The 25,685-nt window shown below is 39.0% G+C and overlaps 2 protein-coding genes across 2 annotated transcripts in view; both read right to left on the bottom strand.

The window, feature by feature from the left end:
• The window catches only part of LOC104520548 (Y+L amino acid transporter 2), a 12,197-nt gene extending 888 nt beyond the window's left edge, over positions 1-11,309 (bottom strand). The window contains 8 exon segments of the mRNA XM_010162298.2: positions 1-114; positions 2,008-2,157; positions 2,458-2,554; positions 2,852-2,955; positions 3,715-3,838; positions 4,801-4,945; positions 7,624-7,749; positions 10,792-11,309. Coding sequence (XP_010160600.1) covers positions 1-114; positions 2,008-2,157; positions 2,458-2,554; positions 2,852-2,955; positions 3,715-3,838; positions 4,801-4,945; positions 7,624-7,749; positions 10,792-11,293 — 1,362 coding nt within the window. The 5' untranslated portion in view covers positions 11,294-11,309.
• An 11,676-nt stretch (positions 11,310-22,985) lies between these two features.
• RIPK2 (receptor interacting serine/threonine kinase 2) overlaps positions 22,986-25,685 on the bottom strand; it is a gene marked incomplete at its 5' end in the record, with an annotated part of 16,762 nt that continues 14,062 nt past the window's right edge. Inside the window, 2 exons of the mRNA XM_010162189.2 lie at positions 22,986-23,375; positions 24,602-24,778. Coding sequence (XP_010160491.2) covers positions 23,050-23,375; positions 24,602-24,778 — 503 coding nt within the window. The remainder of the gene's footprint in view (positions 23,376-24,601; positions 24,779-25,685) is intronic.

The raw sequence follows: 25,685 nt of genomic DNA, 5'->3' as shown, positions 1-25,685 counted from the left end.
GCCTGAGAGGGCAATACCAATGCCAATAAGGGAATTGATTGTGTCGCTGTAGAGAGGAACTATGACCAGGAAAATGGAGCATAAACAGTATACTATAGGGAAGAAGAGGTTAAGCTGTGGAGAAAAAAAAAAATAAAAATTCAACATTTATTAAAAGATGTAGTAAATATTCAATTATCAGGTTTTGCAGATTAAAATTTGACAAGTCAGTAACAAAAATATAACTATTAACCATATGACTACTATGTACTGAATCTTTTGACTGCCTACAGTTAGTACAGTTAGTACAATGTGCTAACTTCTGTGTATGCTGCTGAGAGCCTCTTATCTGGTACACACCTGAATAACTGACCATTTAGTTGTTATCAGGCCTGCATAAGCTCAGTTCCTTTCCACATTACTAAGAGATCAACCTTTGAAAGCAGTACTTTAAAACTGAGTGGTAATGGCTAGTTTTCCCTCTAATTTCAATTGCAAATTTTTAATTGTAAGTTTGACTGGGAACTAACCCAGCTAGACTTTGAGTTACTGTGTTGATGCTACAAAACTAATGGACTGATGTGCAATAATTTTGCCTGGGCACTTAATAAGTATCATATCACAAAAAAGGAAAGTAGTTGCAATAATCTCTTTATGGATTTATTTTTTACTAAAACATTTTTCACTGGCTGTAGTAATGAGCCTTCTCAAGAGTCTGAGAGAGACTGTCATTTGAATACTAGCTGAAACTCCAGAAAGTTTACTGTTATAAATATTTCTTTTTCCTTTTAAAGGTTAAAATGTAAGTTGATTAAAACCAACAGCTACTTTTCAGAAATGGAAAAAGTGTATGTGGAGTTGTGAATTTGACTAAGCTGGCAAATGCTGATAGGAATTAAACAGTCATTATCTATAATCTGACTGTAATCCTTGCTTTAGTAGAGTCAATAGCAAAACTGTCAATAAGGCAAGATTTAATCTTTATCTTCCACATATTTTGGGAGATTGTTTGGAAATGAAGTGTGAACATGCTTCAGGAAAAATCTGGTCTGCTCTGGAAGACTGGAAGGTTTTGTAGCAGTAGGTGCTTCGGATATTTTACTCCTTTTTTTGAACCATGTTTTTTGTAATAGGGATGTTAACAACAAAGAAAAAAGAAGTGTTGGTAAAAATGATGCAGGAGATTAGGAAGAGTGAGTGACAAGGAAGAAATATTTAGATAGGGTGTTAATTTGGATTTCTCATAATTTTTACTGCATCACTGCAGAGCTGAAATGCAGATCATGGAGCCAGCAGAGTGCAGGGAAAGGGGAGCCAGTGTGTGGTTTTGTGTGCCTGGGGGAAGCTGTGGGTTTCCATCCCTGCTTCCTGAACAATCACTGGATTAAAACTAGAAACAAGTTTTAGGCACACTTTGTTTCTGTGCAGTCTCTCTCTCCTGATAGCCAGACACTCTTCTGCCTTTAGTCATTAAACTTCCCATTTCACTGACTATGACCACTATGCAGTGGGAGGGAACACTCAAAATGTATTTGATTATTTAAGTTTTTGATCTTTTGTGTGAGTAGAATTTGGGGCATTTATGGGCTTTGGAGGGATTTTTCTGAATTTATTAAGTCATGTAAGTTTGATCACAGTGTTAACCTCTCTGGAGCCCCCATCATTAGCTCTACTGAGGTCTGCTGTAAACAATACAAAAGGGGGTTGTTCCAGGATGGGCTAAGAACCCCAGGCATTTATTTATTCCTTATTTATTTTGAAATAAAGATAGTTACAAGATTGATGAAAGGAAAAATAAATGGTAAATATAATTTCAACCTCACAGCAAAAGTACCAGAACAGATAGGTTCTTGTGGAAACTCAAATGGGTTTTGCTCCTTCATTTCTTATCTTGTATACTGAAAGGATTTCTATGGCTGATAAATAGTCTAAAACATAACTGGTGATGTTCTGGTTGTGGTATTAAGGATCACATGAACACGTGCATTAGCTGGCTTTTAGGGCTGGTTTCCTCTCTTGTTTACTTACTTTAATAGGCCGTGGTCTATGCGGCTGAGTGTATCTCAAATATATCAGTCCTGCAATAGACAGACCCACAAACAGCCAGTAGTTGAAGCAGTAGTAATTAATGAGGAGGAAAACATCTTCCACAAGGAGATAAAGCAAAGTCATTAAGCCCTAGAGATAATAAAAGCAAAGACTTTTTAATGTGAAAATAAAGGCATACCTTATAAAATAAAGACGTAGTAAAGTTATAAAATGTCCTGGTTTGGACATATATTTGTCCGGAGTTAGGAGATCAGGTCCTTTCAAGAAGGATGTACTTAAAACTCTGACAAATATGCTGTGTGAAACTTATCTTCCTTCTCCAGCACAGGAGAAGGCCAGGCGAGATGCTGGGTGGAAGGGAGGTGTTGTGCTTCCCGGGTCCAAACCCCCAGGGGCCCCAGGCAGGCAGGGGGCTGGGCTGTCACTTACATTGAAGAGGAGAGCAGGGACTGGTGTGAAGCACTTTATATGAATCAAGCTCAGACTGTCAGGGAGGTGTCCTTCCCTTGCTCCCACATAAAAAAGCCTTAAAAAAGGAATAAGAAAATTCAACCAGTCAGTGAGCTAAGGAATAACTTGTTGCCTTCTGACAAAGGCAGCATTCATTCTTTTATTACTCTGTTGTAAATGCTGCTCTATTCTCAAGTGGCTCTAGTTTATCAGTTAGTGCTGATCATGAGAAGACACAACCCTTCCATCATAAATTAATGACTTTACATGGCAAAAATGAACTGTGTCACTTTTCCAATGCAGTAGTAAAGAATGCAGATTAACAACAAATGATTCCTTTTCAATTATTTAAAATAAATCTCGTATTTCATACCTAGATGCTGCAATTATTGATGAGTTTAAGCCACTATAGCAAGACATGGCCACTGCTATAGGAATTATCCACTTAGCATAACTAAGGGTTTCACCGCCAAATGTCTGTAACAGAAAAAGAAAATTATAGTGAGGCCCATTACGTTAAGCATATACACAAACCTGAGAAACTCATGAAAACATACCAGCCCAAATATAGTGTCATAACCCATGCTTTCTTATGACACCTGATAATGACTTGGGAAATCAGAATTTGGAAAAACTGATCACTACCAAAATAAAAATTGCAGTTATGTTAAAAAAAGATTAAAAAAAAAAATTCTGAGCCTAGATCAAATCAAGGAGATAATAGAAGACGTATTGCCTTGAATATTCTGACAAATCCTGACTGTAGCGATCCATGAATTATAATTGTACTTTTGTATAAAATATTGATAAAGTTTTAAAAAGCATGTCACTGCACATTTTTATGCTGAAAATATTGCTGTGATCCTGCAGCATTAAAAAATCACACACTGTTCATTAGAATGACAGCAAAACCCCCTGGCTCTTAAACCATGCAGACTTTCTATAGCTCTTTCTCTATCTGACCCTGGCAAAAGCATCTTCTACAATGAAGTACCCTTAGAAGCAGGATTTACAGAGTATATAAGAGGATTTCATAAGAGCGGATTTATTGGATATATTCTTTATATGCACCTTCAAATATTCTGGTACTCTAGCATGCAAATAAAGTTTAAAACAAAGCAACAACCTTCAGCATGGAAATATTTCAATTGTTTTGCTTAGAAGTATGCTACCTGAGATTCTTCCACAGTGTCATCCATACAGTAACTTTTGGTTTCATTCTTTTATACAACTTACCCCAGCCACTGCATCACTTGTGAGGAGAGCTGACATGTCCAGCACTATGTAGTATGCTATATTAGTCAATAAGTAAATAATAGTCACAATAGGCATTGAAATTGCAATAGAAAGAGGTAGATTCCTGTAAAAGGAAAACGGCAAAATTATTTCCTGTTCTTTGAATAAGGAATATTTAAATAGAATGCTGTTCCCAAATTAAAACATTTGTGAAGGGATACCTCAATCTCTTTTTGTATCCCATCATTTTGGAATCACAGAGTTACAAAATAATGAGCAGCCATGTGTAGAGCAATTCCATAAGCAGCTTAGTTGGCTGCTTGTGGGTCTGTCACAAGTTTTAGAGAAAAAAAGTACATTTATATCTGTAAATGTTGTATACTGTCTTTTCTGTGAAGCAATTTAAGAGAACACTTAAGCAATGAAATTTAAATGCACATTTAGGTGTTTCTGTGATCATAGCATTTTTTTCCTGATTTATAACCTATGTATTCCCCAAGACAAGGTGGACTCAGTCTGAACAGGTAAGGCACACCACTCCCACAGGGTGGACATCCCCACAGAGGAGAGGAGGTGATATTTCCAGTGCTGCTGTGGACTTTTTTTTTTTACTTAACCTTTCATCTTTAGTAAAATTAAACATTCTTCCTATAATCAGTAATGCTGAAGATCAAATGATGAAACAGTCATAAACCTGACAGACTCTTTCTCTGCTGGTAGAAAATAAAATAACAGTTGTATCTGACTGAAAATAAACAGGGAATTTTAGAGAGCTAGATGGACCCACACTTTTCCCTACTTTCAGCAGGGATTTGTTGTCCTCCTTTAAAAATTGTGGCCTAAAGTGGAAGGTTTAAAATACATAGATGCAGACAAATTATTTATAAGTGTGATACAATTGGTGAGAGAGGACAAAAATCAAAAAGAGTTTGCATACTTACTACTTCTCTGGAAAGGAAGGTTTTTGCAGAGAAAATAGTTTCATTAATTTCCAATCAGAAACAAATACAGACCAGCTTGTCCTGCCATCACCTGTCTTACCAGGACATTCAAACTTCAGCGATTCAAAGGAAAAGCATCATTTACCTCTCAGGGTTCTGCATTTCCTCGGTGACATAGTTGAGCGTGTCCCACCCAGAGTAGGAGAAGAGGGCAGAGTAGAGAGCCAACGCGATCATCCCTGGGTTTGTTGCTGAGCCCTTGAATGGAGCTCTCAGGTTTTCTGTTTCTCCTGTACAAATGGCAGGTACCAATTGCCTGTCACATTTCAGGAATTATGATGCACAAGGACATTATGCTAAACGCCTCAGCTAACCAGAAGGAAATAAAACTGCACTGCATCCAGGTTTCATTACTATTTCTAAAAGTGCCCAGTTCATATTTTCACTCAACAAATAGGAAAGTTTCAGTCAGACATTCAGACATCTATACTTGTACAGGGAGACAGCAGAAGATGTTTCCCTGTGCTTGTTATTTGGATGTAACTTGTGTAATTCTACCAGAATTCACTGTGTCCTTGTCTCCTAGCATCACCATCTAGCCTACCAAAGGAGTGGGCTGTGCTGTGCTCATGCTATGCCCTGTCAGCCAGGCACAGGCACATGGGAAACTCAATTTCAGTTCCTGAATCTGTCTCATATTTCTTCCTCGTGTCTGTGCTTTCGTTTTCACCAGACGAATCAGTGGCCAAAGTGGGGGGAACTCCTCGAGGCATGGTTCTCAGTGGGATGCTCTGCCCCACAAAGGTGTTCCCCAAAGTTAAGAGAAGAGACTTGAAAAACCTTTCTTTTCAAAATTCTCCTCTAGTTTAGCCCAATTGGTTGAGAAGACAACTTGTGGAATGCTGCAAAATAGATGAAGTGTTAATGAAACTGCATGAGCCTTCACTGTGATTCTGGAAAGGGGAAGAAAGGCCTTACTGAGTTTGCAGAAGGGAAGTCAACTATTTAATATAAATGGAAGTGGGTTTAAGTATTAAGGAAGACAGAAACATGCTGAAACCTCTATTAGGGAAGAAAGTAAGGTCTTTGTTATAAAATGAAACAACTTCACCCTGTGGTTAAACTAAGGAGTTTATAGATACCGCAAAGCAATTCAAACTTTGAAGAGCAGTAAATACCAGGAGACTTTGAACTGAGGAAGGCAAAGCTACACACACTTTGGGGAAGAAAATGGTTGGAAAGGAAAAAAAGAAAAATACAAAAGGACCTAGAAAAGCTTTTTTTACTCATATTAAAAATCAGATACATTCACGGTGTTTTAAAACAAGAGGCGTATCTGAGCACATCGGAAGGAATGCAGCAGGGCTAAAATGTTGTAACCATTCTTTTCATTAAAGCAGCTGCTGAGTTTAAAGGAGTTTACAGGAGTCAGCTTCCTCCAGAAGCCTACATCATTCCTCTTCCAAGTTCTTTCTGTATTTAAGTGCTCGTTTCTGCTTAAACAAAGCAGAGACAACTAACAGCCCTCATAATTTTGTATCCCTCACAATAATGCTTCCTCTCTACCTTTACCCTCCCTGATCCCACGGAGCAATGCAAAGGACCTGGTCTGGGTGACGTGGATGCACGAGCGGAGGGAATGGCCCCTGGGCCAAACCATATCATGGTGGCTGCATGCCAGCAAGCGGGCTGGGAGTTTTGAAGGAGTCAATTTGAAAGTACAGGCAAATTTGTGACTGTGGGGACTGGGCAAAGCTGCTATAGGGGTGACATCAGGGACTCACACCTTAGTAAAAACGCAGCAGCTTTATAAGGGGAACTACTCCTTCATGTAACTGTGGCCCTTAAGCAATGCTTTTCCCCTGCATCGTCACATTCCTGCCCTTAGAACTGGGTTTGTTTGTTCAGATTTCTTTAAACTTGAACAAACCAGTGACAACTGACATGCACAGATAATGGTTAGACAAAAAAGCTCTCTTAAAGTCTAGTGTAGCTTTACAGTGCAACAGCTGATGCACTAGAACTGCAGCCAAGGAAAGGAGAAGGCCAGCAAACACAGAAAAGCAAGCATGCTCATTAGGTTTTATAAGCTAGTTTCATCAAGGAGAAAAAGACAGTTTCTAAACCAAAGAGGGAAAACCATCTTTATTTTAACTGAATAAAGATAACAATGGCTATTCAGGAATTTAATGGGAAAGGAAAATGGAGAAACCCTAGTAGTAAAGCAACAGAGTTCGATTTGGAAGAGACTTCACTATACCAGCGACCTAATTAATAAAATCAAATCTATTGTCATATGCAAAGATCAGAGCTAGAACCAGAATGAACTAGTGTCCAGCTCTTCAGAGTATTCAGTTCAGTCCAGTTACTGCTGATACGAGATGGCTCATCTGTCCTGTGATGTCTTACAATATCACAGTGATTCACAGGACTGCGCTATTAGAGTCTTCTCCTTTGTTTCTAGAAGCAAGGCTGCTCTCTCACCAACGAAGGAAAGGATGAGTTCCTCCCTCCCCCACCCTCTCCCCTCACAGGGCGCTGCGGCAGCTCTCTGCCATGGGCAGAGGAGCAATGCAAAGGACACGTCTGGCAGTTTCTGCTGTGCTGGCCTCCTGTCATCGGACAAGTAGCAACGCTAGCATTTGACAAGCATGAGTCAGAGACACTGAGGCTGACTTCAAACTACTGAGCACTAAACTGATGTTAACTCAGCTGCTATTTGCTATTCAGCCTGAGCAACGCAGAACCTGGTGTGTGTCGGTTTGCTACACTAAGGGTAGAAGAATAATTAAACCTCCATTGCTTAATAAGCCATAAAATTTCTCTAATCTTCCTATGGCAGGCAGCTTTTTTGAGAATAAATAATACATCATATGTAAGTCTTAAGAAGTCTGATCTTCCCACACAGATTTTGAAACTCATATATGATTCATTTTTAAGAACTTAAGTAAATGAAAAATATTCTTACCTTTACCAATTTTGTAAAGGCCAACAGATATCACCAAGATAAGAGCCATAACTTTTGCATATGTGAAAACATCTTGTACACGGGTTCCCCACTTCACATTAACACAATTAATAAATGTTAGGGAACCTGTAAAGAGAAATAACATGCATGAGAGGAGCACTGATATTTTACATCACAAAAAACATATTTCAAATACATCCTTCCAGATACCACTCCTCTTTCAAGAAATGAAACAAATTTAACCATTTCAGGACCATCTAGATTTACTAAAATTAATGAAATACCTGGTTTAAAAGTTACACAATAGTTTTTTAGAGGATAATGTTTTAATTACAGTAGGTAAGACAAAACACATCAGGTGTTCAATTTTAGGACTAGCTCCTGCTCCTTTTAAATATTCTTTAAATTTTATTAAAGCCATCAGATTTGCTCACATGCAGAAGGTGAGATTTCTCTAAATCTTTTATTTGCACTGAATTTTCTCCTGAAGTTCTCCCTGCTGATTTGAGCTCTAGTCTACGTACAGAATAAGGACAGCTTCTGCATCAAGAAGTTTGGATGCAGTTGACAAAATACTGAATTGAGCCAGGCCAGAATGCTGTTACTCTGTGCCCATGGCTTTGGAGCTGTGCTATTCACGCTTTCACCCCAAGTGTGAAGATTACAGAAGTACTTACAGAGTTCTCTCAAGCCTCAATTTTGACACAATCAAATAGAAAAAACAAAGTAGTGTGGTTGCAGAGAGTGGGTGGGATCAATTAGTTCTCCTTTCCTCTTTCTGACATATTCTTTGCATTCAGTTTTGTCTTGGAAGCTAAGCCCCGATGAGCGGATAAAGGGCTGTGATGAGCAGTGCTGCTGGGCAGGCGGCAGGTCCAGCCAGGAGCAGAGTCACATCCCCACCTCCTCTTGCTCTAGCACACATACACATGGCATCGTGGGCAACTTATCTTTCTTGCAACTCCATAATTCAAACCAGAGGTAGATGAGGAAAGAAAAGGGTATGCATTGGCACCAGGTACAAAGCCCAGCTGCTGGAGAAGACAGCAGGCCAAATATGGCATGGAGAGTCCAGAGCACTCTCAAGCATGGGTCAGAATGGGCTATTTCTTCTCCAGCAGTCTCACTGGTCTTTTCTTCTGTTTCTTTGACCTGCCTATAATCTACACTTCAGTTTTGAAAGGAAAAAAAAGGGTTCTGTAATGCTTAAAATGGAAACCATTTAGAAACCTTTCTATATAGTAAGGACATTGGCATCCAACCACAGATGCCCACAGAACTTCTTGCCTTCACTATCACGAGCAACTCTGTATATTTGACAGAGTGTCCTGTCAGCTATCAGCGTAATAATAGACCTGCTTACAGAAACGGGACCTGATTAGCCCCAACTATTTCCTATTAATATACCAATGTTGTGCAATGGGGACAGAATGCTTTTTTTTATTCCAGTATTTAAAAAAATAAAAAAGGGCCCCAAATGTTATATGCTTGTTCACACCTATTATGTGGTTTGAATATAATTTCAAACCTGTCTGTAAATAATGACTTCCGTAAATTTTGCTCTAATAAATGGGGTGTACACATTGAAATAAGATTTTATGCTCTACAGTTTAAAAAATCTCCTTAATAGAACTTAACCATATGCTGCTTTCTTAAAAGTACAGTACTATATATCAGTAACTTAGAATTATAGGTCTATGTCCTGAAAACTCTAAAGTAAGTGTTGATTGAAGTTTTAATACTGAACATTTGTGAGTCATTTGTGATGTTATAAAGTGCTATGTGAAACACTGCAAAGGATGTGTATACAACACATAACACGTATCAAGTACTGCAGAGCGTAGTTAAATTCAAGGCAACGGTGTCTTGCCATGGAATTCCCAGTAAATTCTAGTAAATATATGTATTTAAATAAGTTGTCTCCACTATATTGGTGAATTGGTGCCAATTAAATCCATGCTCAGAGAGCCTTATCAACATTGTTCAAGCTAGGAATAAATTTGCTATCTGACACTGCTACGTTGCATATCGCAGTTAATAACTGTAATTCTCTCTGCAATCTGGGCTGTTACTCAAAATGCTAAGCCTAGTCAGTGGTGAGGCAACTAATTTGCTGTGTGAGGAAGCAGCTGCTGCCAGCCACACCTGGGGCATCAGCTCAGAAATCAGAGGTGCTCCAGTACACAGCTGATTCACATCAAAACTATAGCAGGAATAAGAAAATGAAGCCTTAAAGAAACATCAGCATATGACTGCTGCTTAAGTGTTAGGATTTAATGAGGTGCACCTAGAAGACCAGGAAAAGACATTTTGATCAAATAAATAACTGCTTTCCTGTGCCACTGGAGAATTTCAGCTGACAAAGTCTTTTGAAATGAGGTTTGTTGCCTTTTAGATTGGTCATGATCGTCTCAAGTTCTACCAAGGAGCCTTTTTCAGAAGTGAACTTCCTCTGCACCACAGTGGTAAGAGTCAGGGCTACAGAGAAAGCACCTCCTCAGAATTGTCAGTATATGTTATACTATCTTAAGTTAAAGTTACTTATCCTTTTGGAAGCTTTTGTTGAGTTGTACAATTTAAGCCGTTTTCAAAAGGTGATGCTATAGCACAGCCTAAAAAGAACACATACTCCATCTTGACAAATCCACATTTATAAGGAAAAGAATCTGAGCAAGTTCATCTACTGGAGGATGTATTTGTAACGTGTATCCCTCTGGTCACCTAAGACAGTCATGACAAAGTCAAGCCTGCTGAGTGTCTGATTACACTACACAATTTTTGCACAGACAAAATTCATATGAAGCAAAGTATTTTTAATTCCATATGAATTTTAAGATTTTTTTTCATTTTTTTTATGATTTGCAAGAAATAGGGGAGAGAACACACGGACCAAATGTGGGCTGCGAATTAGGCTGATGATACATAAAGATATATGTATCTTTAACTTGCAGTCATAGTTTTCCCCATCATATTGTTGCAATTCTCTCCCCTCTAATAATCCTGGTCCCAAATAAAATCCATCTGAATAAAGGATTATTAGTTCCTAAGAACATGTTTTAGAGAGGCAGTAATTATTTTCACAGAAGGTGAAGGAGTAGAAATTCAGAAAAATCCTCTGGGCATCTGCAATTGTAGTTCTTAACTTCCAGGAATCATAGCTTTACTTACAAATACAAGCAGCTGCAATCAACCTGACTGCATCATATGGTGGCTCACAATGAGGAAAAATTGGTTGAACAATATAGTTAGCAAACGTGATTGCTATCACTGCCTGGGTTGTTGGTTCAATAATTAGCAAGGAAGACCACAGTCTGATGAAGGCCACAAAGGCACCAAATGCTTCCAGGATATAGGCATAGCTGCCTCCAGATTTAACGATGGATGTTCCCAGTTCAGCGTAACACAAAGCTCCAAACAGTGAAAACATCCCACCAAGTGCCCAGATGACTAGAGAGAGTCCGTAGGAAGCACTGTACATTAAAACACCTCTGGGTGATACAAATATCCCAGAGCCAATCATGTTCCCTACAATTAAAGAAACTCCATTTAGTAATGTGATTTCTTTTTTCATCTGCATTTTTTCACTGGTGTCTGCCATATTGTCCATTTCGCCTTTTCCATTCTTAGGTTTGGATTTTTTATTGTAGCACATTTGCCAGGGGGCCGGCATCTTCAACTATCATTACCTGAAAACAAGAGGAGAGAACATCTTTTGTAATGCACATGACATCAGAGAGACAGATAATTAGCATACAAGGCATAAATGGTATAAAGAGCAATTATTTTACCTGTTTTTATCTCACAGTCCAGGAATCACATACTAGTGGATTTTCTTAACTTTCACTGTTCTGTACCTTTTTAATGGATAAATGTGAGGCCACTGTCTTTGGTTATAGATTCTGAGTTCACTTTTATTATTTATCTTGAACTGTAATTCTACGCTATACTATTTAAGTTATCTTAGGAAAGAAAGACACACTACCCCTGGAAACATGTTCTGATACAACTGGAGCATCCCACACACACTCTAAAACACTTCCAAATAAAAATTGCTCAAAACTGTATGAGCTAAAGCCAAGTTCTCTAAGCAGAACCAAGCTCCTTCATGCAACACTGGCCAAAAACATTTGATCACAAATTTATGTTGTTAAAATGTGGGCCAATTGCCAGTTTAAAACAACCAACCTGCTCTCCCTGAACTTCCTGAAAGGTTTGCTTTCCTTTATAAAGTATGTCTGCTTTAGCAGCCCTGAATAATTTATAATTATGTGTGTTCTCTTCCAGCTGTTTTTCTGCAATCCTAGTTGATCAAAAAACTAATGAGGCCTGATAAGGATTAAAGATTAAAAGATGTCAAATTCTCTTTAAAGAGTAAATGTTTTTCTCATCCCAATGGCACTTTCTCTAACCACAGGAGCACTGTGGGAACACTGGAGTAAAGTTAAATATTAATTCTTGACACAGGTGTTCAAGTGTGACTGCTGAGTCTCCCATCATTTGCTGACCTCCTCTTCACACACAGGTGACTCCTCTTCTCACTTCGTGCCTCTAAGAATACAAAATGTCACCTTGGTCTGGGGGGAGGAGTTTCAGGCATCCAATGCACCAGTCATGTATCTTCCTTAAAATTCCTGATAAGCATTCCCAGTTTCCTACCACTGATACAATTTTTCTGATTGTGGAAAAGAAAGGAGGGGAAAAACACATTGAAATATGAGCTAATACTTCCAGAATCTCCTGTCTCTGTTTGTGGTCTCCATGGCTATGCGAAATGTTGGCAGAAACCCCCTCCCGTGATAGCAGCTGTCCAGAGAGCCCATCAGGACAGCAGCATATTAGAAATTTGGGCACAACTCTGTATTAATACTACTTTGGTAGCAGAGTTGGTTTAAAATCACCTCATGCTTTTTGTGCCTGATCTGGGAATCCTTCTTTTAAAAAATAAAATAAAATAAAATAAATATTTTTAAATGTGAATCATTCAGAGCTCTGAGCCAAAATGCACAAATGTTTAAGTGGGTACAACTCAAAGGGAGTAAGAATTTAACATGCAGCTATTCCCGATGTGATGTGAATGTGGAGCTATGCAAGTAGTGATAAAAAACAATGGCTATCAGTTTTCCTGAATCAAAATCTCACTGATAAATGAGATAAAACTATTTTCCTGTAAAGAAGGATGCATAACGCAATTGGTAGGTTGTCACTAGTACAGGTAACCTGTGTACATGACATCAAACTTGTACGTTGTGTCTAGTGCAGATGAGCCGGTAGCTAAAGGGGATTTGAGCATTTAAACTGGCAATGCTACTTGAATCTAGTAGAACTTTTACAATCTGTAGCTTTCATGAGAGCACAAAGGTAAAGATTAAATTATTTCTTAAGTAACACAATGTTTTGCACATTTTTTTCTTCTCTCTTGTGCTAACAAAAGATTATTTCAGATCTCTAAAAATGTGTAACCAGAGCTGCGTAGGGAAATATTTATTTCCTAAATAAGTGACTGTGTATGAAACCATTTTGAAAGAAAACCAATTAGAAGAAGAGACAGTTCAAACTTCTGTACTTTGAGAGATGTCACATTAGCAAAACTTTTAACCAAACTCTGAATTAAGTCCACGAATAGGTACAGCCTGAGAGTCAAAGGCTAAGAGACTCGGTTTCCATAACCAAGATATGTAACTTAACTACAGTGAAATTACCCCAAATTATATCAGCTGAAAATCCGCAAGAAAGTAGCAATTTGAGAACAAAATCTTTTAAACAGCTTCTGCCTGCCCTGTCCTCCACTGTCCCCACCCAATCCAAAAGCAATATTCCCACTAGCTTTGACAGTGCACTGATTTCATTCAGTGAGGTCACAATGTTGAAGTTGTTACCAATTTCTTTATTCAGGACCATTTCTTCCTTATATAAACAAAATCTGACTGAGGCAGGACTCATGCTAGTTCTTAGCAAAGTCTTCATGCTATTAAGAAAATTAGTGGAATATAGGAAATAGTCTCCTATACAGATCTTCCTGTATAATAGCAAAAGGAGAAGAACTTTTTTGTCAGATGTGTAAAGAATTTACTGTTGTTACAATCCAGGCAGTGATGAGAACAATTTGAGGATACGCCCAATGTCTGTTGTGGTCTAACCCTTTCCCTCATTTATAGCTTCTGCTTTTTTTTTCCCTACTGAACCTGGCCCATAGTCCTGCCCTACTGTCATCACTGTTCATCCTCATCCTACCATCTCCCCTTTCTGGGACCATCACTGCTGCTTCTACCTTGAACCGGTGTGCCAAAAAGCTTAAGCTGTGAAGCCTAGCTGTTCAAGCATGACTCTATTCCCTGTCACTTGGGCATCTCTGTAGGTCACATTTTGAAAGTGCAAATAATCCAAGTGAGAGCCAGTACTAACTAAGGTCTAGGAGGGCTTACATGCTGGGGACAACTATCAGAGTTGTAACAAGTTGACTTCTTACAGGAAGGTGGCCATTTTCAGTTGGAAAATCCTAAATTGTAATAGGTAACAAATCCTTACGGTGAATCCTCTAGCAGGGAGGAATCCAGAGTGGCTTCCCGAGGATGGAAAGATTTAATTTATGCAGTAATTAAAAAAAGACAGATTCTCTGCATTCTGGCATTCTGCTTTAGCAAAGTTAAGTATTTAAAGGCTAACTCTACAATATAAAAAACTTTATGGCAACAGAAATATAAGTACAAGTATTTTAGTAGTTCTTCCGTATGAAGTCTGAAGAGCAAGAGATAAAAGCTTTCTGACATGAAGGAAGGTCCCTGCTCTCACAGTCCCCACAGACTGTGACAAATAAATAGAGCTATTGCTCTCTGTAAACCAGAGATTCAGACAGGCTTCAACATGCCAGTGTGCCTCAGAGGCTGCAGGAAGCTGAATGAAACAGCTGCAAACACTTCCCCATGCCTTGTGTCAGCAAGTGATCTCTACCACAGAACTTCAGAACCCTGTTTTCATGCCGGACCTGCTCGTCCTTAGAGGCTCCCTCAACAAACGGAGGAAAATGTTCCTCTCAGAGAAAAAGCAGAATGCCTTGAGAGCACAGACAGGCATAATGGCCCTCAATACTTTGCAATCTCATGTTTACCTCCCAGCTGTACGCACAAAGAGCAACAGAAAGGGACTTGTAGACTGACACCTGAGAAGTTAAGGAAAACAGTAACATCATATACAGGTAATTCTCAATAGCCCATTTTTTAGTCAAGCCACTGCCAGAAGACATACAGAAAAGCAAAGGAAAAAGGTACAGCTTGATAGTAGTTGTAAATCAAGTTGAAATCAAAGACAGTTCTTCCATAAATTAATGCAGGACTGGTTTGGCAGGGCAGGATTTTCTCAAACTTTCCATCCTTCAGGAATCTACAGCCTCGTGAGTGATTGCCTCCTTCTTGAGGAGGTAATTAACCTTTGCCAAATGATTAAGCAAGGCTTGATCAGGGGTTATGGAAGTATGACATCTCATGAACTGCTTCATGGATCTCCAGAGGGACTGAGCTGCCTCTGTGTGTCAGGACATTTTGAAATTCTCACCTTCTAATTCAAGAAATACTAGTAAATAAATCAGAGGATCTCTCCCAGAGACCTAATATTGTTCCCTTTAGCAGACTCCCTTGGGAACTGAGAGCATTTAGAAAGTCAGCTCCTCTCAAAAATGCTGGAACATGCTGGACATCAAATTTACTCCTTAATATTATTGCAGATAATTTCATGGCCTTTTCTGTAGGTAATTGTCTACTGCCATGTAATTTCTCAATAATGAAAGTCTGCTCTGCCATCAATGAACTTAGCAAAGTCAAACCAGGCAATGAAACTGATAAAAAGCCAGTATTTTCTAGTTTCAGTTAGAAAATGAATGACATTAAGGATGACATTTAAAAATAAAATCTAGCATATTTTAATTATGTTTGTCTTAGAAATCAATATATGTGCAGAAAGCCATTTTAAAAGTCATGAGCTTCAAAACACTGTTGCTGAGCATGAGGTCTTAAGGGGAGTATTCCTGGCAGATTATACTGTTGAATATTTTCCACTGTGAGAGGAGATCCAGCATACCAAAAAAGATTTTGCATTATGAAGGAACAGCATAAAGTAAAACAATCTTAACAATAATAATAGAAAACCAAACAACAACAACAACAAACCCACTTTGATCTCCTCTGAAGAAAACATATCCCACTCAGTAGCAAATGATCAGATTTCCTTTTGGTTTTTAAATTTTATGTTTATAAAAATACTCAGTGAATTAATACTTTGCATGCTCCAATCACATTACTGTGGTGAGAGGCTGATTTTCCTGTAGGAGGGACTTGCTCCACTCCCCATACTCCTTTCCCACCCCATAGCAAATCACAGAGGATATCTGAGAGACAAGCTACTGTAGTCCAAATCCAAAAAAGGTATTAAAAAGAGAAGGTAGTAGCTTACCAGGGGGTAGATGATACATTTACTTCCTTTAGCAGAAAAGCTACTGTAGCTGAATAGTGACTGTCTAGCTGCTGCTCTAAATAAGCACACATCTGTTCCACTGGGACGAGTGAGTTAACACTAATATGAATAGCCTCTTCTCTCACTCTTGGTTTAGCCTTGCCTTTAGCTGCTATTTTTATTATAGTAGCATGAATACTAAAATCAATGAGAGCTTTTAAGAAAGAAGATCCCAGACTCTCCTGGAATGTGGTTTCTCTAAACAACCTCAACTGAGGTCGTTAGCAGGCAGAAACAGGCAGCTTAACTATCAGCTGCTCTCTATTCCTTAGAAAGTCTGGACAGAAGTAAGACGAAAGGAAGGTTGGAAAAAAAAAAAAAAAAGAAATAAATACTTCATCCACATGTCACTGAAACCAAGAACACCACTTTCCCAGATGTTAATGTGAAACAAATGCAGTCTAATTCCTTCTTGTTAATTTAGAAAGCCACAATGAGACTTTTTATTAACACCGTACACTAACACAGTTTATTATTGTGGCATAGCTTGCCAAAACAGAAAGATTTTCATAGTGGGGAGACTAGCAAAGAATGGTAGTTAACTGAAAACCACAGGTATTATTCCATTTCAAACAACCTTATGTTTTCCTGTTTACTTTTTTAAAATACATTTTCTTTTAAATTTAATCTACTCGTTGTTAAATATTTATCAACTCAGTTATTTTTCTTAACTGGAGAATTATACATCTATGGCTTTTCTAATAACTTTTGACATGATGCATGATACACAGAACAGGCTGATCTGGTGTTAAGATCTTATTTTAATTAAATAAGCTTTAAAAATGTATCTAAGATAAAAATAAGCAAAGAAAGCAATTACTTACCCAATGTATTCAGTTTTGTCTTCTGAAACAATATGTTGCCCTGTCTATCAAGTACTTTTGTAAAGCCACTATGGTATAGAGCACAATATCTACCGAAACAAGTAAACATCCAGAAAATAAAGTCTTCTGGGCAGAGCAAAAAGTTAATGAATGCAAGAGCACTAACCTGGGATTTTTATTTTCCATGAACGACAAGGCCAATAGTAAGGCAAAAATTTGTACTCCTGTGTCAAAGGGCGTCTGGAAGGAGCTGATCCAGCAGGTCAAGAGTCTTAAGTCATTGGACTGAGCTGAGGCACCAGATAACAGGACTTCATCAGAATGGGCTGCTAAGCCACCCAGGAAAGTGAAATAACTGAATTCAAACACAGATATCCCTCCAATCAGCCTGAGTAATCCAACTAGAAAACAAGCAGAAGGGCTGCATCATGTTGCACGTTCCATACTGCAACCCACAGCGACTCAAAGGAATAATAAAAACAACCCAATCTTTCTATCATAAGCCAGTACTCCTCCTATTTCTTCCTTTTAAAGTAACCTCTTGTAAAAACATGCTTTCTGTGATAGATTGAGACAGGTCCACAGTTAATGTTTACACATAAATGGCTGTGCTTTTTTAAAACACTATTCAAAGCAGGTATGTGACAAGTATTTTGAATAAACAGTCTCCAAGTTGCTTTATTTTTATCTGTGAAGGACAGTTATTTATCCCCAAGAGCTCTCTATGCCTGAAAAGATTGCACAATTCCAGCTGCCGGCAAGTCTGTGATTACGTACATTATAATATATCAAGAAACATTTTGGCAACAGAATTGTTTTGCAAGGATGTTGTTCTCTGCTGGAAGAGCAAAGAAGCCAAGTTCTTTAATCAGGGCCTCTGTCATCTTAAAATCTTTTTCTTCTGCCAGAGCAGTGTTAACAAACTATAGCCTAAAAATCAGAATGCATATTTTCAAGAACGCATCAGAACTGTCACTCCAAAATTTGAATTTGTCCTGTTTCTTTGGGTCCCCAAACTGGTTTTTGGTTGTGTGCTATGCTGAGGGATGCTGTCATCAAACATTTAACCTCTCTTAGAGCTGGAGAGCACCTTTATCTTGTTCAAATATCCCCTTCCTAAGCCAACCTCAGCCCTTTGTTTTAATTCTGTAGAGGCTGCATGTTGGAACATGAAACAAAACTTTTTCTTCATTAACACTTCCCATGTTACTATTGGTTTGACCCTGATGGTTACATCCTACTTGACATTTCCCACAAATTTACAGTAAGAGCACACAAATCAGCATTCAGCAATCATAAAGCATGCAGTGTGCATGGAAAAACAGTTCTTTCTTGAACATTTCTTCTGTGAACACAAAATCTAGCTCCTTTGCAAAGGAAGATCACACTTATTTGCAATTTAAGCAGGATGGATAATGGGAAGAAGTCAATGTGACTTCCTTTTTAGCATATTTTTCTCATTTGTTTTTACAGTCTGGCAGAATTTGACTAACACTTCTGCAGTGAGGATTCTCCTGTGCCAACTTACATAGCAATTCTTCTGTGTGTTATAGCTACATATATACACATTTGCTTACGGAACAGCAAAGTGAAGTACACTTGACTGAATACGCTTGTGACATTTTCTGGTTTCTTGCCTACACTTCCATTACTGCTCAGGAAGGTTTTTCATACTCTGCACTGGAAACAAGAGTACTTAAATCATTTCCAGAGCCCTGTTCATTCATAGCATTGCCCAGATGCAGCAAACAGTTCATCTGCACCTCTGCCAAGTCCTCTCTTCCGTTCCTTACCTCTGCCCCCTGCATCTTAGTGCTCAGCCAGCACAAACTCCTACGGTCCTTGTCTACAAAATGCACTTACAGTTAACCCTGATTGAAAAGATACTACCAAACACCCTCTGCCATTAGCTACCAGAATCTGAATGACAAATGAAAGCCACTATTTGTGTTGTCCTGATAAAACCTTTACTTACTTTCCCATGAAGTTCATGCAGGATAGAGCATAGCACACAGACCATGTCAAGGAACCTCTACCAACATGTTAACTCAAGGTATGGGAGCAGAATCCAAGATCAGCAAGGCATTACACATAACAGCAATGAACTCTACAGCTGGTCAGTGTGGCAACAACACATGCAGGACTGAGCTCTGGTTGGGCTTGCTCATCATTATATGCACATACCAGTTTAGGTTGGCACTGCTGCAGAGTATTTTTGTTTTTCTTTTTGAAGAGTAGCAGCACAACACCAAGACCAGATGACTTCCAGGTGCTGTGAAAGGGGACAAGTATAGTAAAGAAGGTGAATAACGTAATGACACAGAAATTCAGCGTGGTCAAAACTAAAGATGATTACAGATACTTGAAGCAGTTACTCTACTAAGTGACTAGGTGCTAAAATGGCATATGAAATCTAATGGTAACAAGTGCAAAATAATTATGTATACTCCTATGTTTCTATTCTTCTCCATGTACATGTAAAACCACATTTTTATACATACATTTTAAAAGGCTGTCAATGAGAAAAAAGCTCTTGTCATCAGCAAGGACAGGGCTCTGAAACATCAGCAGCATTCCTCCTGGGAGTGAAAAAGCTGAAAAATCTGTTAAGAATTGCTAATGGAGAAGCAAGGAGTGCACAAAATACTGCTGTACACTGGAAGGGAGGGAGGTCAGAAAAAAAAAAATCAGTCAGCTTTTCCAATGGTAGTCTTCTTGAGTGCTTGCAGCCCTTTCTCTCAGAGAGCAGGGTCCCACCTGCCACATCCACAGAACTGGCATGACTGTGGCAGACACCCCAGACCTGGGCTTCCTGACGGAGAAAAGTTGTGCATGAACTGCACAACTGTGCCTGGCTCTCCTGGTTGACCCTGGACTTGCTGTCACAGTCAAAATCAGTGCTGAGTGTTCCAGCTGCACAGAAACTCTGTTCCTCTTTCATAGCACTTAAACAATAAAGTTAAACAATAGAAGCATCAGAGTTTGATGTATTGGTTCATCTGTCTAATGATGTGTCTCCACACACTGTTCACATGTCCTGTGTGGCTCAGGCACACAGCCTCCACCTCCCTTTCCCCGTGCCTACCCCAAAGCTTTCTCCTTACCCCCTCTTTCGGATCCCTCAAGTCCTGACCGTGTCTGCCACCTCCTCCACTTCACTCTTGAGGAAATCTGTACATGTTGGAGAGGGCAGGTTTATGAATCCTACTCCCTCATGGATGGAGGTTCAGGCTCCAAGGAAAGATATAGATAGGACCAAGTTCTTCTATCAAATGGCCTCAGGGTTTCCTTAGAGGGCTGGGCTTTGGCTAAAACAACACTCATGGACTTACAGATGTATATGTATTCGGGGCTGGGGGTAGAAAATTACTTCTCCTGCAGCTGTGCCACCTCTGGGTGATGGCAGATGAAGAGGGGCAGCCCACAGTGATTGCAGAAGCATGACAGCATCATTCCTGAATGTGATTCTGCATGCCAGATTTATCACTATCATTAACTGGCCCCAAGGTAGTTCCCTTCTGATAGGCAAGAGTCAGCAGAGAGACTTCAGAAAGCAGCAGGACACTCATTTCCCTCAGCTGGGTGTCCTGCCAGTAAGTCCTCATCTTTTATGTCCAACATTTCCTCGCCACTATGAAAAGACTGGGTAACAGTGGGCAACAGCCCAGTTGACTTGGTGGCACCTGGTCCCATCTGTTCCCCAGGGCTCCTCCACCATCCATGTGACCTCTGTGGAACAGGAGCTCATGGGGAGCTGGCAGAAAAGCTGCAGCAGGCATGCTGGCAGGCTGCAGAACGTGTCGGAGGCAAGTGAGTGCAAAGATGCTGCAGCAGCAATGGGAAGGACCAACAGCACAAATCACAGATTGGGAACAGAGCGTGCCAGCCTGTACAGGCATCACCACGTAGTGTGCACAGCATGCAGAGCATCTGTGCTCTGCTCAAGTTCTGTTTGCTCTAAGCCAGAAGTTGCTTTTAGTGAGTTGGGAAATAGCAGGACGGTGCAGACCCCAGACAGGAGACATCAGATGCCACCTTGCAGGCCAATGACCACCCTCAGCCTTTTTTTTTTTTTTTCTTCCCCTCCCACATAGCAGGACTGCCTTTACCTTGTTACACCTAATTTAAAATAGTAAATAACAAAGTTTGCAACTCATTCAGATCCTACTACAAGAACAATGTACCAGCTGGTAAAAGGAAACCCCTAAAGAAGTCTCTGCTCTTCCAGTTACTAAAGCCACAGTTTAGGAAAGCTCTTAATACATGATGAATTTTGTACACACATTTAAGAAATGGAATTTTCTTACCTTGTATTACACTAATTCTTCTTTAGGCACTAGCAATAATGAACAAATGTGGCTTAAAATGTGACATAAAGTGAAACACACAGTTCTGGCACCAAACTCCCACTGGCAAGGCCAGCAGTGTTCCTCAGAGCCTGTTGCAGCTAGACATCTTCAGGTCTGGTCTACAAAAAGCACAACCATTCACTGCACCATTGCCCTGGTCTCAGCTTTCCAGTTTGAATTTTACAGCCTTCAGAGAGAAGCTGGATAAAATTCAAATTCACAGTTTATGCCAAAAACTTACTTTAAAATATTTAGAAAAACCCTTTTCTATCCATTATACATTGTATTGTGACTCAGTTTACAAAGTAAGTTAAAACAGATACTGAAAAAAATTAAGCCATTGATAACCTGTAAAGCCCACACTGAAGCCTGAATCACTGAAATGGAGCAGATCTCACATGCCCACTGGTTTCCAAACAGCCATCACCTAGGATTTCTCATTTATTTCATCTGCTCCTTTTTATATAGCAATTTAGGCAGATTTCAGCTTTCTTGTACCAGAAGTTTGGAGTTTCCCAAATTTTAGAAAGCAATTTCTTTACTGGATTTGAAGCCACCTAGGTGAAATCACTAAGGCTTTCTGAAATGAGCTAAAAAAAACCCCCCAAAAACAAACAAACAAAAAAAATCCAACAAAAAACCCACTTACCTTTTAATCCAAGATGGCTCCAGTTGTGCCTCAACGTGTTAGCACCATCACCCTTCAGCAAAAAAAAGGATGGCGGAGATGTTCTCCACAAAAGGCTAAGGCAGGTCATGGCAGGAGAGACCCACACACATCACTTCCAACCTGGCAGGGCAGTGCATGCTTGATCTTTGTAAAGACCCAAACTACCACTCATTATGTAAATTCTAAAAGTAAAACTGAATTAGAAGCTTGATCCAGCAACATGACACAAAAAATATTTATGGCAGATGACAAGGTAAGGAGGGCATTACCTAAGGAAATGTAAAAGAGGCATTAACTGAGGGTTCCCTTCTATAAACTGTAGGTGGATGCCATCATACTACAATTTCAAGAGGAATTTAAGTGGATGTAACCAAAGAATGTAAAAGGCTATAGCTGCACCCTTTCTAATGTACCAGTTCTTAGCAGAACAAAGATGATCAGCACAATGTCCTCCTTGCTACAAGGCTCCTTCTTGAAAGAATATTCTTCTTACGCAGTGGTCTGCAGCACTTGCCCTGGCAACAAAATGGGAAAAAAACAAATGAAACATAAAAATCATGTAAAAATGCAGTGTAAACTTCCTTCCACCTACCTGCTCTTCTCAGGTATCTTGGGAGGAGCAACCAGTATTGCTGAAAGAAGAAAATACAGCATATAAGCTCTGAAATACAGCACCTAGATTTTTTTTCTCCTTCTACGGGAAAGACCATATGGGAGTGAGAAAAACCAATACTCTGAGTTAAGATGGGCTGTCTCAATCCTGCAAAGTGAAAAGAAAGGCTATATATAAACAGAAAATACATAAAACAGGGAACATTTAATATTTTTTCTTTGTCATGTATAAACAAAATACTTGTATGAATTGCATCAATAATAATTGTGTCAAGTGTTTGGCTTTATAACTGCACTCCAACTGATTCATTTGTAACTCACCAAATGCAGTCTAGATAAATTCAATGTCATTTCTGAGACTCTACAAAGGCACAGTAAAGACAAAGCAGTACATATATAAAACTACTATGTAGAAATAAGAATAAAGTTGTAAGAAATATTCACATGGCTTCATACAGAAAGAATAAATCTAAAGGCGCAGTCTTAGAGAATCAGATACAATGTCTGGATATGGTTGAAGTCCCAGCTGTTTGTTATCTTTCAACTTTTGTATTATAATTCTGGCAAATTCCTCTCCTTGGCTATCTGAGGTATCAAGAAGTTGTCGGACTTTTGATGTCCTTGTAGGTTTGGTGCTTATAAGTTCATAGTCTTCTTTCATGAGTAAAAATCTTGATAGAAGAGCATCCAGTGACTGATTCAAACATGCTTCAGTCATCTGATCAATAATTTCTTCTCTTTTACTTTGGATCCATTGATGAGCTACATTCTGTTGTATGGTTTCCAAAACAAAATCTGAGACCGGAAAAGATGAAAAAAAAAAAAAAAATTAGTATTGTAACTGTCTGTCAATAAATAGTGCCACAGAACAAATAACAAGCCGAGAAGGAGCTGTTTAAAACTTGGTTTTGGTCAGAAATACACTAGGCTACCAAACATGGTTTTAACATTTCATTATTTTATTTCACATTTAAAATGTTCCAATTTGTCAGCTTTGGTGGTCAGAATATTTATTTTATCTGAATTTTGGAATGATTTAGGTTGGAAGGAACCCTCAAGGACGGCATGTGGTCTAAAGGCTTGCTGAGAGCTAGGCCAGTTTCAGTGGTAACTCAAGTTGCTCATGGCCTTGTCCAGTTGAATTTCAAGCACCTTTAAGTGATGGGATTCTACAGCATCTGTGGACAATCTGTTCCAGTGTTCAGCTTGACCTGGTACTAAAAAGAAAGAGGTAGTAACTTCACTTTCCAGCGGGGTTTTTATTGAAGTTTGTTGAGAACATCCCTGTAGTTTCCTGTATATTTTCCTCAAGCTGAGGTTTCGCACTGTAAAAAGGTGCCAATTCTCATATTTCCAGAAGAGGGATGATGCAGCAGATCTTTATAAAAGTTGCATGTTATTGTGCATAAAAATATCTCTCTGAATAATTCATCATATATTAAAGTTTCTTTTTGTTATTTTTTTGGAAGGACATTTTAACAGTTATTTGATGCACAGCAATATCATGCAGTGGGCCCTCAACTAACACAGATGATCATTAAAGGTGAGATGCTGACACAGCTGCTGCTTCTCTTTGCCCTTACATTACTAAGAAGAAGACGGACAGGCCTAAAAAGTGTGGAGAAGGTGACAAGCAACAAAATGAGCTAAGCTTCAGCTAACTTTTTTCCTGTTCTGTTGCACTGCAGCACTGCTACAGGAGTAGGAGAAAGAGGAAATAATATGAGCAAAGGGAATGAGATAAATATGACCCAAGGCAGCAGGATTTAAGTTTGCTTAAAAGGAGAGAAAAAAGCTGTGAGTTACAGGTACATGTACTAGGTCACATTTTACATTGGTTTTATGTACTTTGTAAGATAAGGCTACAAGGACAGAATTACTTGCATTCTTAATTTGTAGAATGCTTTGTTTTCATTTTGCAGATGAACAACAGTTCCAGTTTCCATTTCATACATACATACATACATGTGATATTAGGATACTTATTGTGGGTCTTGGAATTGAATCAGTGTTTGCTGTACCTGAAGGAACTGGTGATGACCGCAGCACGCATGACGCAGAATTCGAGGCATCTGAAATATTCTTGTCAGATGAGGGAAAATAATTACATGGATGCACAAGTTTGGCGCTCTGAGTTACAGAGATATTTTCATCTGTGCTCTGACTGCTGAGAGAGTGTAGACCCCCAGAATTTCCATCTTAAAGAAAAAAAAAAAAGGAGAAAAAAATAGGAGCAAGCTGTGTTACTTCTACGTTCAAATAAAGTACAGCCATCGGAGACTATTTAGAGCAATTCCATAAAACAAGTAACAAATAACCTAAATTCACTTCAAATACAACACATTATTGCTTACACTCAGGTTCTGAGTACATTTGTGTCCCATATCTTTTACCAGGGCTTGACCATGGGTTTGAGGGCCTTGTTTTATTTTAAAAGAACATTGAGAGAATAAATCTGGTAGATGTGAACTTTTATAAAAGCTCTGTTTGACAGAAATTTTTGTAGGGGCTGGAATTAAAAAATAACTACTTCAAGTGTTTGAAGAGGTAGCTAGAAGTCAGCATGAAAGCCGACACATTTATTTTGATGAAGTTTCACAGTGAACAAGGGTGAAAAGACTGAAAGGAAGATTCAGGTGGAGGAAAAGAACACAAAGACCAATAGTGACACTTGGTGAGAAGCCAATGGAAGCTTCTGGTAGTCTGTCAAAACAACATATGACTTAAAGAAAGCTTCATGTAAACGTTTGCACAGAAAGTGAAAAAAGGGGTTTTGTCAGCTTAATAGTTTCTATTTTTAAGATTTTTTTTATGGCAGAAAAAGATAATGGATGTGAAAACAGCAGTAGGAATGACTCAGAGAAGAGATGACAAATAGCTGATGAGAAACCAGTTAGAGGGCATATCCTTAATTCTGTATACAGTTTTCATTACAGACTTTCACAGTGTCACTTGATAAAGAGTTTCAGAGATGTTAACTAAGAACCAGAGATGCAGATGTAAGAATTCAGATGAACACCTAAAGACACAGGTAGCCCCCTAGACAGCTCAGGATTTATAGATACCCATCCAGTGAGGGTATTTGAAGGTGTATTCCTAAATCAG

This window comes from Antrostomus carolinensis, unplaced genomic scaffold (genome assembly GCF_000700745.2).
Source record: "Antrostomus carolinensis isolate BGI_N321 unplaced genomic scaffold, ASM70074v2 scaffold3920, whole genome shotgun sequence".
In the NCBI taxonomy this organism is placed as follows: Eukaryota; Metazoa; Chordata; class Aves; order Caprimulgiformes; family Caprimulgidae; genus Antrostomus; species Antrostomus carolinensis.
This window is presented reverse-complemented; position numbering and strand designations above follow the sequence as displayed.